Below are 16,089 nucleotides of genomic sequence, written 5' to 3'. Positions count from 1 at the left end.
TGGGTGAGAGCGCAGCACCTAGCACAACTAACCAAAATGCAACCCAAGGTATATATATAAAGGATAAAGTGGCTAGGAAATCCTTATAGGCATACAGAATTAAAATGCAATATGAAATTGTATTTAAAAGTGATAGGATATTCATATTATACTTGCCTTCCTCGAAATTCTCCTGCTGCTGCTCAAACTGCTCAGAAGATCACGGCTCCTGGTACTGCTCCGGTGGCTCGACGTCTACTCACGATTGCAATAGCAATACATGGTCCACACTTGCACACACATGCAAACAATAGCAAACTATAAGAAACAGTATACAAGAAAACAGCACACAAAACTAGTCTAGAGCTATTCTACGCCTTACAACAATCGCGTGAGCACGAGAATCACCTAAAACAGAGCTAAGACGCGTTAAAACAAGGTCCAAGGGCTTCTCTGCGAGAAATACAGAACTTCCAGGGGGTTCTGGCAAAAACCAGGGACCTAAACATAATTAAAGGCTAGACGTAGGGTCTAACAAGCAAAACTACTGGGACTGGACTGCGGGTTCTATTTCTAAAGAATCCAGGGGTCTAACCACTAAAAACGGGGCTGATCTGCAAATACTTTTGAATGACATAGGACTGCGGGTTGATTTTTGAAAAGCGCAGGGGCTCTTTAGCAAATCTAGCAGGCCGAACCGATACATTCTAATTAGGAGCGTTGGATTGGGATCTAGCAGTGTGAATCAAAGGGGGCGGGGATCGGGGTTCCGGCGGCGGCGATTGCTCGCCGGAGGCGGCTTCCGCGGCAGCGCACGGCTGCAACTCACCGGACTTGGCCTATCTTGGCCGTCCGGGCTCGGATTTGGACGAGATCAGGCCCGGGAGCTAGGGCTTGGCACGGCGAACCCATCTGGGCACTTGTGGTGGTGGATTAGGGCACGGTTAGGGCATTACGACGGCGAGGGCGGCTCGGGGCGGTGGACAACGCCGGCGTGCGCGCGTTCCGGATGCTACGACCAACCAAAAGCTACGACCAACCAAAAGCTACGACAGCTAGCGCATAAGCCTCGGGGGGTTGATGTGATGCTCACCAGAGGCTTGCGGTGGCCGGAGCTGCCGTGCAGGGTACACGTCAACGATGGCCGGGCGGAGGAAGTATGGCGGCGCTCGCGGACAGGCTGCAGCAGAGGGGCTCGGGGTCCCTTGGTCGCGCGCATCGGTCTGGGAAGTCCCTGCCGGCGGCGAGGAAATTGAGGTGGCGGTACAGCTCACCGGCGGTGGCTCCTTCGCAAATTCCCGATGATGCAGAGGCTCGGGGCACAAATGCTGGGCTCGGGAAGCTTCCAGGTGATGCGGCAGAGCGGACGCAGGGCTTATCGGGGTCGGGGTTGCAGCGGAACGATGGCTCGACGGTGACGCAGAGGGGCCGGCGCGGTGGAGCAAATGGGCGGCGGCGCTGAGGGGTCTCCAGGGTGTTGCAGGGCTAGGGTTAGGGCACGGGGTGATAAAGGGCCTCTTTTGTAGGGCGCCGGGGTCACATTGGCGTGCGGGCCCGAGCTGGATCGCGGCTAGCCGGAGATTTCGGGAGGGGCGTTACGCGCCGGAGAAGAAAGGGGGAAAGGGGAAGGACGGAGGAGCTGACAGGTGGGGACAGCCGGTCAGCGGGAGAGAGAGAGGGGAGGCGCGCTCGGGCTGGGGGACAGGAGGGAAGCTGGGCCGGGCGTGGCCCATGCGGGGAGAAGGGGAAAAGAGGAGATGGGCTGCCAGGGGAGAGGGCCGGCCCAGGAGGGAGGAGGAGAAAGGGCAGGCCGGGCTGCTGGGTTGGGCTGCCTTCTTTCTTCTCCTTTCCTTTTTCTTTTCTATACTCAAACTCTTCAAACAAAACTTATTTGAATTCAAATAAATTCGAATTCAAACCCTATAAACTCAACACAAGGAAAATAATGTTCCAGCATGAATGCACAAACATGTTGACCTTATAATAAATTTTATTTTCTTATGTGATTAAATTTCTTTAAATGCAAGATAAATTAGAGAAAGCCCTGGAAATTTTGTTTAGGCCAAAATAAATTCATTAAAGTTTGGGAAAATTACATTAGGGTGTTACACGTAGCGAGCCCATAGTGATCTCCAGGGGAAGGCATGCTTCAGCCCCGTAGACCAGGAAGAAAGGGGTCTCCCCGGTTGCTCGGTTGGGTGTGGTCTGGTTCCCCCATAGTATGCTCGAAAGCTGGTCGACCCATTTCGCACCATGCTTATCGAGATTGTTGTAGGTGTGAATCTTGAGCCCCCTGAGTATCTCAGCATTAGCCCGCTCTACGTGGCCATTGCTTCTGGGGTGTGCCGTAGAAGCGAAGCAGAGCTGGATGCCGATGTCCTCGTAGTATTCTTAAAAGTGCCGGCTCTTGAACTAGGTCCCATTGTCGGTGATGATTCGGTTCAGGACTCTGAACCAGCACACAATTGACTTGAGGAATGCTATAGCAGATGCTTTGGTGATGTTGACCACAGGGGTAGCTTCCGACCACTTGGTGAACTTGTCGATGGCAACATACAGGTACCGGTACCCGCCGACGGCCCTGGGGAAAGGTCCCAAGATATCCAACCCCCATACAGCGAAAGGCCAAGAGGGTGGAATCATTTGCAGAGCCTGAGCCAGAGTGTGTATCTGCTTTGCATGGAACTGGCATGCTTTGCAGGACTTTACCAGCTCAGCTGCATCCTGGAGCACTGTCGGCCAGTAAAAGCCATGCCGGAAGGCGTTACCGACCAGCGTGCGGGATGATGAATGATTTCCGCACTCACCTCCATGGATTTCTGCGAGCAAGTCACAGCCCTCTTCCTAGGTGATGCACCGCATGAGGATGCCATTGGCGCCACGGTTGTAGAGATCGCCTTCTACCACCTCGTATCGCTTAGCCAATCGCACTATACGCTCAGCGGATACATGGTCTTCAGGAAGGATGTTGTCTTTTAGGTAGTCCCGGATCTCGGAGATCCATGCATCGGGACCTCCCTGAGAGTTTGGATGCGGCTCCTCGAGGTCTTCGGGACCCTCGAAGGTGCACATAATCCTTGGTGGACCCCATGGATGGAGCGTCGTCAGGACCGCTAGCTTCGGGGTGCTAGACTGACCCCCTTCGCCCAGTTCAGTAGGCTAGGCGGATGGCTTCAGCAGCCGTCTTTGAAAGACTCCCTTCGGCATGGATGCTTGAGTTGATGCCCTCGTGGAGAGTGCATCTGCCACCGAGTTGTCTTCACATGGAACGTGTTGCAGTTCCAGTATGTCGAAATCCTTCTCCAGCTTCCTCACATGGATGAGGTATGCTGCGAGCTGGGGTTTGTTGTAAACTGCACTCCCCCCGGACCTGCTTGATGATGAGCTGGGAGTCTCCCTTGACCAGGAGCTACCGGACCCCCAAGGATAGAGCCACGGTTATTCCGAAGATCAGGGCCTCATATTCTGCCATGTTGTCGGTGGCCTCAAAGTCGAAGAACACCATGTATTTCACTTGTTCGCCATTTGGGTCGATGAGGACCACACTAGCTCCAACCTTTTTGTTGCGTGCAGACCCGTCGAAGAAGAGTGTCCAGTGGGGTCTGGTGAACACCGGAGCCTTGGCTTCTGGTAGTGGGGTGCCCGAACCGTGGACCGAACCCCCAGGAACGCTTGGTGTCGAAGTCCACTCTGCTATGAAGTCAGCAAGGACTTGACTCTTGATGGTGTGGTGGGGCTGGAAGTCGAGTTGAAATCCAGCAAGCTCTGCAGCCCACTTGGCAATGTTGCCCGTGGCGTTGGAGTTGCGGAGGATGGCCCTCAATGGATAAGAGGTCACCACCACAATTTTGTGGGCCTGGAAATAATGGCTGAGCTTCTGGGATGCAATGAGTATAGCATAAAGGAGCTTATGCATCTCGGAATACCTGACCTTTGCTTCAGGTAGGACCTCACTGATGTAGTAGACTGGCTTTTGGACGGTCTTGACTTTAGCAGCGGGACTGGGCTCTTCCCCATGAGCTGGGGATTCTCCGGACCCCAGGTCTTCCGGCTTTTTCCCGGGTCGGGACCCGGCGAAACCCCCCGAAGCAGGGTCGGTTGTTACATTGGTGATGGTCGGACCTCCACTTTCTACAGGGGTAGCGCCCCCTGCATGAGTGCTCAGACCTCTCTGCGACCAGCACCATGCTGATCACCTCAGTAGTCGCTGCAAGGTACAGAAACAGCGTCTCCCCCGGCTCCGAAGCTACCAGAACTGGCAAGGAGGTGAGATACCGCTTCATTTCTTGGAAGGCTTGCTCTTCCTCCTCAGTCCATGTGAATGGACCGGACCCCCTCATTAACTTGAAGAAGGGGAGAGCTCTCTCCTCCAGCCTCGAGATGAAGCGGCTGAGGGCTGCAAGTGACCCCGCTAACTTCTGCACGTCCTTGAGTCGAGCAGGGGGCCTCATTGCTTCGATTGCCCGGATCTTGTTCAGGTTTGCCTCGATCCCCCGGTGTGACACCAGGAAGCCGAGGAGCTTCCCCGTCGAAACACCAGAGACACATTTCTCGGGGTTGAGCTTCGTGCATGTCGCGCGCAGTTTGTCGAAGACCTAGGCTAAATTTTCTAGAAGGGAATTTGCTTCTCTAGTCTTGACTACAATGCCATCAACATAAACCTCAACTATCTCTCTAATCAAGTCACCTAATGTAATGTTCATTGCACGAGCAAAGGTGGGCAAGGCATTAAGCAGTCCATATGGTATTACAACATAGCAGTAAAGACTATCCACTGTTACAAAAGTTGTATGCCTCCTATCTATCTTAGACATCTTAATTTGATGAAAACCAGAATAGGCAGCTATGAAGGATAGCAAGTCACACCCGGAGGTGGAATCTACAATTTGATCTATACGTGGAAGTGGATAGGGATCTTTTGGACATGCCTTGTTGAGGTTGGTGTAGTCCATGCACATCCGAAGCTTCCTGGTGGCCCTTGGGATGACGACCGGATTCACCAACCACTCGGGGTGGTGGACCTCTTCGATGAAACCAGCTTGTAGCAGCTTGCGGATCTCTTCACGGATGAAGTTCTGCCGTTCGATGGACTGCTTCCGTGGCTTTTGTCGCACCGGCTTGGCATCAGGGTGGATCTTCAGACAATGCTCAATCACCTCTGTGGGGGTCTCAGGCATCTGTGACGGCTCCCAGGTGAACACGTCGACATTTGCCCGGAGGAAGGCAATGAGCGCGCTTTCCTATTTCTCTCCCAGGTTTCCCCCAATGCGGGTGGTCTGGGAGGGCTCCGCTCCAACTTGGATGGTTTTCATGGGGACCTCATCCATATCAGACGGAAGAACTTTGAGCGCCCTGGCTGGTGCCCTAGCGCGTGAGGTTGAGGGCTTGGACCTCCCTGCGCTGGCAACTGGGACGAGGCCCGTTGCCAGTCCATGTAGCTTCTCAACTGCCGCTACAACAGCGGTCCGGTCACACTGCACGGTGAGGATTTCTACAGGGGATGGTATCTTGAGGACCAGATACCCATAATGGGCAACGGCCATGAACCGGTATAGAGCCGGCCTGCCAATGATGGCATTGAATGGGAGGTTCACCTCCGCAACATCGAACTGTACGTTCTCTGTGCGGAAGTTTTTCTCAGTCCCGAACGTGACCGGCAGGGAGATGGTCCCCACCGGGTAGACGGGATGTGGGCCCACTCTAGAGAATGGACGAGACGGGTCCAGCTTGGACTCCGGGATCTGCAGCTGTTTGAACGCTGCATAGCTAATGACGTTGAGGCCGCGCCTTCGTCGATCAGTACGTGGTGGAGCTTGATGTTAGCGATAGTGGGGGCGGTAACAAGTGGTAGCACCTCGGGCCCCGCCATGTTCTCCGGGTAGTCAGATGGCCCGAAGGAGATAGTGGTGCTCTTCCACCGTTGGTGGGGCACCGCTTTCGGTGCCCCTGGCTTCACCGAGAAAACTTCCCGGCGAAGTGTCTTGACGTCTCTCTAGGAGACGAGCTCCGAGCTGCCGCTGTACATGACGTACAGCTTCTTGTGGCGCTCGTCACCCCTGGACTCGGAGTCGGTCTGGGCGTAGAGGCCCTTAAGGTCCTTCTTTGGGGTTTGGTACCCCAACTCCTTCTCCGCCACGGCAGCGTCGGCGTCGGAGACCTTCTCCTTGCCGTACCGCTGCGGCAGGGAGAAGTCATCCTTGGAGGCCTGCTCATACCCCTTGCTGATGCGCTCCGCGAGATTCAGGATCTCGTGACATTCGGAGGCGCTGTGATGGGCTCCAGGATGAACAGGGCACGACCCAGAGTCGCCACACTACTGGCGCAGACGTTTGCCGCGCGGGTTCTGGCCCCCGGCCACTGCCGCTGCAGCGACCGGAGCTCCAGTGTGCGGCTTGTTTGCGCCGCGATTCTTCTTGTTCATTTTCTTTCTGCCGCCAGAGGCAGCGACACTGGAGCCCCCCGTCTGGGTGGGCCCTTCTTGAGGGGCTGAGTGCCATGCACGGCCCTCAGCAGCCCTGGCGCACTTGTCCGCCAAGGCAAATAAGGTGGTGACGGTTTCCACCTGATGGGTCGCCAGCTTCTCCAACATCTTCTCGTCACGGACCCCCTGTCGGAAAGCCATGATAATAGATGCATCGGAAATAAGTGGAATGGTTCCACGTATCTTGGTGAAGTGGGAGATGAAGGCCCAGAGGGTTTCCCCGGGTTGCTGTCTCACAGCGTGGAAGTGGGCCTCCACAACGTGCTGCTGGTATGCGTTGGCGAAGTTCGCCGAGAACAGCGCGCAGAGTTCTCCCCAAGATTGGATGGATCCCGGGGTGAGATTCATGAGCCAAGTTCGGGCTGCCCCAGTCAAGGCCATGTGGAAGTAACTTGCCATTACGACATCGTTACCCCCAGCCGCCGTGATGGCGGTGATGTAGACTTGCACGAATTCAAACGGGTTGGTAGACCCGTCGTACTTTTTCGGCAGGTGGGGCCTAAACTTGGATGGCCAGGCCACCGCTCGGAGATGGTCTGCGAGCGCTGCGTAGCCCACCCCGCCACCGGGGCATGGACGTGTCCCTGCGGCTTCGGTACTACCACGTCGAGCTCGTCATTAAGGTTCCGACCCTCGATGTTGAACCGGTGCTCACGCGCCCGCTCCATGGTGATGCGGGCGTCCTCTCCTGCACGCCTGCGGTTGAGTTCCGCCCGCAGATCTTCGGTCCGAGCACTCCTCACTGTTGGAGAGTGCACAGAGCTAAATACGCCGCCCTGATGGCGACGCTGTCTGGACGCAGATCCCCCCGCCGAGCCTGGGGTGACCTGTGCCAAGTTGAGGAGGCGGTCGACGTCGTCACACCATTGCCTCAGCATGTCGGGCGAGGCCGCCGGATCCGGCGGGTTGCGGAGCAGCTCCCTGGCCGCCACCAACGGTCCGTTTGGTGCGGGCTGCGTTGGGGCCTTGGAGGCCTGCTCTGCAGCTCGCTGCGGTGCAACGCGTGCCACAGCCCTCGATGGAACATGGCGAGAGGCAGGCGGCACGGATGACGCCACTTCCTCCCCCATCGGGTGGTCATGGTGCTTGACTACCCGTGGCATTGTGATCTCGAGCCTTCGATCAAGCGCAAACCAAACTGACCCCTACCTGGCGCGCCAAATGTCGGAGGATTTGTCCAGCCGGGTGGCGGAGTGCACCCACCTAATCCTAGCTTAGGATGAGTTTGGGGGTAGTCAAGGAATGCTCGATCTAGAGGCGTATGAACACGAGTAGCATACACGGGTTTAGAGTGGTTCAGGACGCCTGAGCGTAATACCCTACGTCCACTATGTGATGTATTGTTTGTAAGTTTGGGGGAGGAACTGCTGACCCTGCGTGAGTGTGAACCTCTCGTTCTAACGTGCGCGCTCTCCCTTTTATATGCTCAAGGGGAGCGCGTACACTGAGCGGGGCTCCGACAGGTGGACCCGACGATATATTAAATAACGTACACATTGGAGCCTTAAATGCCTCAGATCCGGAGATCTTCCTCGTCGGCCTCCATGCGTATCCTCTGTCTGGATATGGTCTTGTGCTGCCTTGCTAGCATAGGGTCTGCTGCCGCTGACATGCGTAAAGGGAATCGTGTTGTCGGTGTAGAGTCAGCTCCCGCTGATAGGCGAAGGGGCTATGCTGACCTGCCGAGGCGTAGCATTTGCGCACTGTAGCAGCGCACATTATAGCCTTCCTGCAGCAGGTCATAATAACTCTTCGCCCACGCGCACGGCGCTGTGAGTGACCATACATCCAAATATCCTGCGAACCGCCTCGGTACCTCGCGCGCCGCCTTGATAACTGGCGGGCTTACCGTGCTATCACCCATACCTACCCAACGTGTCAGAGGGCAGCCCATGCTCTATCTTGGATGCGCGCAAGACCATCCCGCTGTGGGGGGCCAAGACCATCCCGCGGTGGTCCGGGCCCGTGGTAGCTATTGAGCACTTCGTTCTTGCGAGCATGTGGAGGCACCGAACCTGCTAGTACGTGGAAGAAGGTCCGGAGACTGTGCCCCCTAGTTGTGAGGCCCGGGCCTTACACCCTACGCCTAGAAGCTTAGTTCGAGGTTACAGATAAAGCGGCACCCCTCGGACTCGATACTCCAGTTGCACATACCCCTCAATTTTCCTCCGAGATCGATTACACCGCAAACAGATCCCGTTAGTTGACATTTGTTTTGAGAAACCCCGTAACACATCACGACAGTAACAAATACGGCCAATAGAAATCCCACTGCAGCGGACAGCGCTCGACATCCGGCGTTATCCGATTCCCCCCGACCCGTTTGCCACCTAGCGCCTCCCCCGAGCACTTCTTCCCCACGAGTCCGTGGCCTCGAGACGCCGAGCTCCTCCTGCCCGCATCCTTTGCCACCCCCTTGTGCTACTTCGGTCCCCTCCCCCTCGCGCTTCTTCCTCAGCCCCCTCGCGCTTCTTCCTCGCGACCTCTTGGCCTTGCACACGACGACGACGTATCCACGGTAGCCGGCAACCCCTTCTGCTGCATCGTCACAGATGAGAACCACCCGCTCCCTCTCCCTGTCCGGCCCTTTCCCCTTATTTCTCCTCCTCCTCCTCCGCCCCAACCTTTTCAACAAACCCTAACCCTTGCTCGTGTTCTAGGTTTTCACGTGGTTCTTGATGAAAGGCAAGATCTGTGAGGGGCTCGCAGAGGAGAATACCTACATCAATCGAATCAACAAGGCTCGGACTGTAAGGGTATGTGTTCTACTTTCTGCTCTAGCTCTTTCACGTTTCCCTTTATATCAATGGAAGTGAAATCTAGCCAATGGTAGCAAAGATGTATACATGAGTTGTTCCCTGTTGTATCTTTCTTCAGTTGACAGCATCCGTTGGGGAGAAGAAGACCTGCATCTATTGGATTCAGGAGGAGGATCTGTTAGGCTTGTGTGTTCTTCCTCCCCCTTCCAGACCTTTCATAAATGTTCATTAAAGTGCCCATCGAATTGATGTATGGATTGATGTGTAAACTAGTGTCTGATTTTGTACATGTTTCTCTAGCTATGCATTTGCTTCGGTTTTATAACGGTAGCCTGATTTTTTTTTGGCTAGGCCAGGATGCAACTAGTTAAATTTTATACCAGACTGATTTTCAGTGGAATATATGATGTGCTTGTCTGTGTCCCATGCTTTCTGCCTATCACATATCCATGTTAATATTTCTGGCAAGGACAACTACTTTTGAATTGCCTACTAGTTTTAGTAGTGCTAATCTGATTTTCAGTGGCAAAATGATAGTTTGAGCAAAGCAACTGGTGTGTAATATGCAATAGCAGTGCTAGTTTGGGCAAGAGATTTACATTGTTAGGCATTTACCCAGTCTGTGCATATGGTAAACTGGTGTGGACTTTTTCAATTTTTGTTCTTGTAAAGCATTTATATTAACAAACTTGTTTCTGTTTCTCCATATTGGTTCAATATGGCAGTCCACGAATGTAGTACTTTTTATCCATATAGAACAGCACTATTTCTCTACTATTATGAACTATACTTCTAATTGTACGAGATACTATCTTTGAACGGCACTATGGCTCATCTTTGAGGATCTGCATCTATTGAATTCGGGAGGAGGATTTGTAAGGTGCGTGTGTTCTTCCTTCCCCTTCGAGCCCTTTGATGTGTTTCCCCTGCCTATGACTATCCTTGGCTGGTAGCTTCTTTGATTGATAAATACTGGTTGACAGAATGCTTAACTATTTTGTTAGTTTTCCATTTGCTCTATTGAATGTGGACTGCTACCTTGTGTTATATTTGCATAGTATTATTTTAGTAGCTTGCACTTTGCTTAGGCACAATGCCAAGTCTGATTTTACACTATACTATCCTTGAACAACACTATATGGCCCGTCTTCCATTATCTACACGAAGGCGGAAGAGGAATTGGGCCCTTAGAAATATGGCATCTACCATCATGCTTATGTACTATTATATCTTGGCTTTACTAGTACTGTCACATAAGTGGAAGTGTTGGAAGATAGAAAGGAGGATAAAAATTAAAGAGCTTAGAAGTCAACGTCTGTACCGTCTAATTTGTGAGAGTGATGTCAAGCGACCCATTAGACTTCCTAGCAGTTCTTTTATTGGTGTACTAAATTGATAGATTGGCTCTAGTTAAATAGGCAAGGGCCGGGTCGTCTTCCCCTTAGGGGCGCGTCGTATCGTGATCCGGGTACGATGATAAGTGAGCAAGGGTCGGGTCGTCGCAGCCTCTGTGGCGCGCTACATCTGCGCCCGGGTGTAGTGAAAAATGAGCAAGGGTCTTCGCATTTCTCTCGACGGGTGCGAAGGGTAACGAAGCTAGCCGAGCCAACTAGGATTCGTCTAGGTAGTTGGAACGTAGGGTCTCTAACAGGTAAGTTAAGAGAGCTAGTCGATGTAGCAATTAGGAGGCGTGTAAATATTCTATGCGTGCAGGAGACTAAATGGAAGGGCCAGAAGGCGAAGGAAGTGGAGGGTTCTGGCTTCAAGCTTTGGTACACGGGGACAACCTCGGGTAGGAATGGTGTAGGCATCTTGATCGATAAGAGCCTTAAGGATGGAGTTGTAGATGTTAGGAGGCAAGGCGATCGGATTATCCTAGTGCGGTTGGTTATTGGAGATTTGGCTCTGAATGTGATCAGTGCCTATGCCCCTCAGGTAGGTCTTAGTGAGAGCTCCAAGAGTCAGTTCTGGGAAGACCTTGATAGCATGGTTAGTACCGTGCCTATCAGTGAGAAGCTCTTCATAGGAGGAGACCTCAATGGCCATGTGGGTGCGACTAATGTAGGTTATGAGCGAGTACACGGGGGTTTCGGGTATGGTAGTAGGAACGAAGGGGGGGAGGATGTTTTGAATTTTGCGTTGGCCTACGACCTGCTGTTAGCGAATACCCTCTTTAGAAAGAGGGAGTCCCATCTAGTGACCTTCCATAGTGGACAATACTCGAGCCAAATCGATTTTATCCTTGCTAGGAGAGAGGATAGACGTGCCTGCTTAGATTGTAAGGTGATACCTGGGGAGTGTGTTGTCCCCCAACACAAGCTTGTGGTGGCGGATTTTCGTTTTCGGGTACGTGCCCACCGGGACAAACGGGCCAAGATTGCGAGAACGAAGTGGTGGAAGCTTAGAGGGGAAGAGGCTCAGACGTTTAAGGAGAGGATGCTAGGCGAGGGGCCTTGGGAAGAAGGAGCAGATGCAGATGATATGTGGCTAAAGATGGCGACATGTGTTCGGAAGGTGGCCTCAGAAGTGTTTGGTGTGAGTAGGGGAGGCAAGCAGGAAGTGAAAGAGACTTGGTGGTGGAATGACGAGGTGCAAAGGGCTATTAAGGAGAAGAAGGAGTGTTTCAAACGCCTTCACCTCGACAAGAGCGCAACCAACATCGAGGGATATAGATTAGCGAAAAGGTCTGCAAAGCGAGCTGTAAGTGTAGCGAAAGGTCAGGCTTTTGATGACCTGTATCAACGGCTAGGTACGAAGGAAGGAGAGAAGGACATTTATAGGATAGCTAGGACCCGCGAGAGGAAGACAAGGGACATAAACCAAATCAAATGCATCAAGGATGGGACAGGTCGACTTCTGGTGAAGGATGAGGAGATTAAGGACAGATGGCGAGAATACTTCGACAAGTTGTTTAATGGGGAACATGAGGGTCCTACCTTCGAGTTGGACGACTCATTTGATGATACCAACAGACGCTTTGTGAGGAGGATTCAGGAGGCAGAGATCGGGGAGGCTTTGAAGAGAATGAAGGGAGGTAAAGCGATGGGTCCCGATGGCATCCCCATTGAGGTGTGGAGATGCCTGGGCAAGAGGGCGGTAGTATGGTTAACTAAGCTTTTTAACCTAATTTTCCAGTCAAACAAGATGCTGGAGAAATGGAGGAGAAGTATATTAGTACCGATCTTCAAGAATAAGGGAGATGTTCAAAGTTGTACTAACTACCGGGGGATTAAGCTGATGAGCCATACGATGAAACTTTGGGAGAGGGTTATCGAGCATCGCCTAAGAGGATTGACAAGGGTGACCCAAAACCAGTTTGGGTTCATGCCTGGGAGGTCGACCATGGAGGCGATTTTCTTAGTACGACAGTTGATGGAGAGATATAGGGAGGAGAAGAAGGACTTACACATGGTCTTTATTGACCTAGAGAAGGCGTATGATAAAGTACCGAGAGACGTCATGTGGTGGGCCTTGGAAAAACACAAAGTTCCAACTAAGTATATTACCCTCATCAAGGATATGTACAAGGATGCGATGACTTGTGTTCGAACATGCGATGGCGATACCAGTGACTTTCCAATTAAAATAGGACTACATCAGGGGTCAGCATTGAGCCCTTATCTATTTGCTTTGGTGATGGATGAGGTCACAAGGGACATACAGGGTGATATCCCTTGGTGTATGCTCTTTGCTGATGATGTGGTGCTAGTTGATGAGAGTAGGGTAGGGGTTAATATGAAGTTAGAGCTGTGGAGACACACGTTAGAGTCGAGGGGGTTCAGACTGAGTAGGACCAAGACCGAGTATATGATGTGCGACTTTAGCCCGACTAGGCATGAGGATGGGGACGTTAGCCTCGAAGGTCAAGTGGTGGCCAAGAAGGATACTTTCCGGTATCTAGGATCAATGCTTCAGAAAGATGGAGACATTGATGAAGATGTTAGACATAGAATTTCAGCCGGGTGGTTGAAGTGGCGGCAGGCTTCGGGCATCCTCTGTGATAAGAAGGTGCCACAGAGGCTAAAAGGTAAGTTCTATAGGACGGCGATTCGCCCAGCGATGCTATATGGTGCTGAATGTTGGCCTACAAAAAGGCGACATGTCCAGCAACTGAGTGTAGCAGAGATGCGTATGCTGCGCTGGTTCTGCGGGCATACAAGAAGGGATAGAATCCGGAACGATAAGATTCGAGATAGGGTCGGGGTGGCACCTATCGATGAGAAGTTGATTCAACATCGGTTGAGATGGTTTGGACATGTACAACGGAGGCCTCCCGAGGCGCCGGTGCGTAATGGAGTTCTAAAGCGGGGCGATAATGTAAAGAGAGGTAGAGGTAGACCTAGACTAACTTGGGACGAGACGGTTAAGAGAGACCTTAAGGAGTGGAATATCGCTAAGGAATTAGCTATGGATAGGAGCGCTTGGAGATTAGCAATTAATGTACCTGAACCGTGACCTTTGTTACTTTTTGTTTAACCCCTAACCCTTCCTTTGGCTTGTGTACTTTTTGTGTTTCTTATTCTTGTTTTCGGTGGGTTTCATCTCTAGCCTACCCCAACTTGCTTGGGACAAAAGGCTAAGTTGTTGTTGTTGTTGTTGTTGTTGTTGGCTCTAGTTTTAATCATGAATATCATGTTTAGCCTGTTTGCGTCATTCGTCTCATGAGTTCATATGTCCATGTTGGAATTGTGTTTATCTGCAATTCTCTGTTGCCCATAACTCATATGTGCATAGTAGACTTCTAACAGCTAGATAGTGTATGTTTATCTTGCCTCCTTTACAATGCAAATTATGTTTGCGCTCATGTGTTTTTTCTCCTTCAGATGAGAGTCTCAAAGAAACAAGTAAGGAGTTATCATCCAATTTTCAGTTGATAATCTGAGAAGCCAATGTACCAGCTACCGGTGAAACTTTGGAGATTGTTGTTGTGTTAGCTCCAAGACATGTTATTGTGTTATCTTTCTGAATTTGTTGACATTGTGAAGCTCTAAGAAGTGAGGCTTGCTTTGCTGCTAGTTCTTTTTTACTTTAGAGATTTGACATGCTAATGTCCAGATCTGTTATCATTTTCTAAACTTGTCATCAAGGTTTACTGAGATATTGATAGTTTATTGAGATAATTTCGAATTTTCTAAAGTTGCCAGAATGGTTAATGCCTTCTGGCCATAAATTTGGTGACAGTTTGCTGAGATGTTGATTTTTAAAAGAATGTGAAGTTATAATGATTAATAGATAAAGTATTTGGGTCTTTTGTGTTGCCTATGTGTTGATCAGAACAACGCTCTGCAGACTGGTAAGGCCACCGCGCATAGCAGAGCAGAGCAGTCTGGTAACTATTACCGTCTTGTTGTCAAACAACGTAAAGGAAACAGAAAACGTTACTGAAACCAACCAAACTAACAGCGCTATGCATTCCGCTGTAACAGGTAGCACCGGCAGCTGATTACTTTCACAAGTCAAAAAAAAAAACTGATGATGGGAAAGCACTAACTGTAACATGAAAAGTTCAATTTTTGTAGCCTAGGGAAAATAAAAGGTTCATATCATTTTTCTTAGTCCACCTTGAGGCACCATTAGAGTTTCGACCCCGTTGCCAACATCACGCTATCTAGGCTGCCCATAGTCTTTAAGGTCATGTTTGGTATGGGTCCAACTCTGCCTAGAGCAGCTGATGAGAACAAGGCCCGATCTTCCGAGAGATAGGATAAGTTCAATTGGTGAAGGACTCGATATTGACGATCCGGCTTTAAATCACCAAGATTCGAACCCTACAACCGCTATACCTGTACTCCGTTGGTTATCAATCAAGCACAACTTGATTGACCTCGCCAAGAAGGCTTTTCCTGCAAGCGAATTGAAGGACACAAGCAATAAGGTATAAACACGCAATCTGACAATTGCAAATATAGTTGAAGCAAATTACAAGAGGGGTTCAACCACTCGGTTCAAAAAAGTACTAATCGCCACAGTCGAGAAAAACAAGAACAGAGACCCTGGATCACAGTAAAAGGACTTGTCGCAACAGTTACAATGATCAAACTCAGTTTCTCGATAGAAAACTAGAACTAAACAAAATCCAACCCTAAACGGCGGCGGCTACTGAGTTATTATGCAAAGAGGGACGTCCTAGGGTTGGGGCCGACCAGGGGGGCGCCCACAACTTGGTGCTTAAGGCCCGACACGATACAAGGGCTGAAAAGACCCAAAACTGGTGACGAAGCTCGTGGTCACATAGAATGATCTATGAGGCTTCTGGAGCTAGGACTAGAACCAAAAGAAGCATCACGTCGTCAGGTTTCCAACGCATCCAAGAACGCCTTATTTGGACACCCTATGAGGGAGATATCGCCGTTTTGGTGCAGGATGGTCGGCTGAATCCAAACTGAACTCACAGTCCAAGTTGGCGACGACTTGTAGCTTGGTGATGAGGCCGGCTCGTGCATGTCCAGCGTGGTGATATCCTCATCAGCAGCTCCACTCCAAAGCTCCAGCTGGAGCTAGCTCTTGGTGGAGTTGGAGCTGGATGGATGGGGTGTTTGGTATGGAGGGTGCCCCCAGCTCCAGAAAAAAGGGTTTTGAGGGTGTATTGCCATCGTTGCTCTTGGTTCGGGGGTGAAAGATATCCAGACCCCTTAGTAGGTTTTGTTGGTAGATGACAGAGCACATGTATATCTAATCATGTTATCGAGCATGTGTGCAGGGGCTAAGAGTGATGAAGCAAAGCGTATTACAAAACATGACCCCTCAAAAGGGAAATGAAAAGCGGTGTTTCAAATTTACTTGAAGAATTAGATTTTATTTTGAAATTGAGTATAGGAACGTCGTACTATCAAGAGGGACTTTGATCCACAGGTGTTGACGTGGTAGTTG

General features: G+C 51.1%; 1 protein-coding gene across 1 annotated transcript; it reads left to right on the top strand.

Moving 5' to 3' along the window:
• Positions 1-7,032: 7,032 nt before the first annotated feature.
• Positions 7,033-14,382, top strand: LOC112903693. Its single transcript, XM_025972920.1, has 6 exons — positions 7,033-7,397; positions 8,738-9,038; positions 9,121-9,216; positions 9,338-9,407; positions 10,042-10,099; positions 14,043-14,382. The coding sequence occupies exons 1-6, from the start codon at positions 7,033-7,035 to the stop codon at positions 14,044-14,046; spliced, it is 894 nt and encodes a 297-aa protein (XP_025828705.1). The 3' UTR covers positions 14,047-14,382.
• The last annotated feature ends 1,707 nt before the right edge of the window (positions 14,383-16,089 follow it).

Source organism: Panicum hallii, chromosome 8 (genome assembly GCF_002211085.1).
Source record: "Panicum hallii strain FIL2 chromosome 8, PHallii_v3.1, whole genome shotgun sequence".
NCBI lineage: Eukaryota > Viridiplantae > Streptophyta > Magnoliopsida > Poales > Poaceae > Panicum > Panicum hallii.
This window is presented reverse-complemented; position numbering and strand designations above follow the sequence as displayed.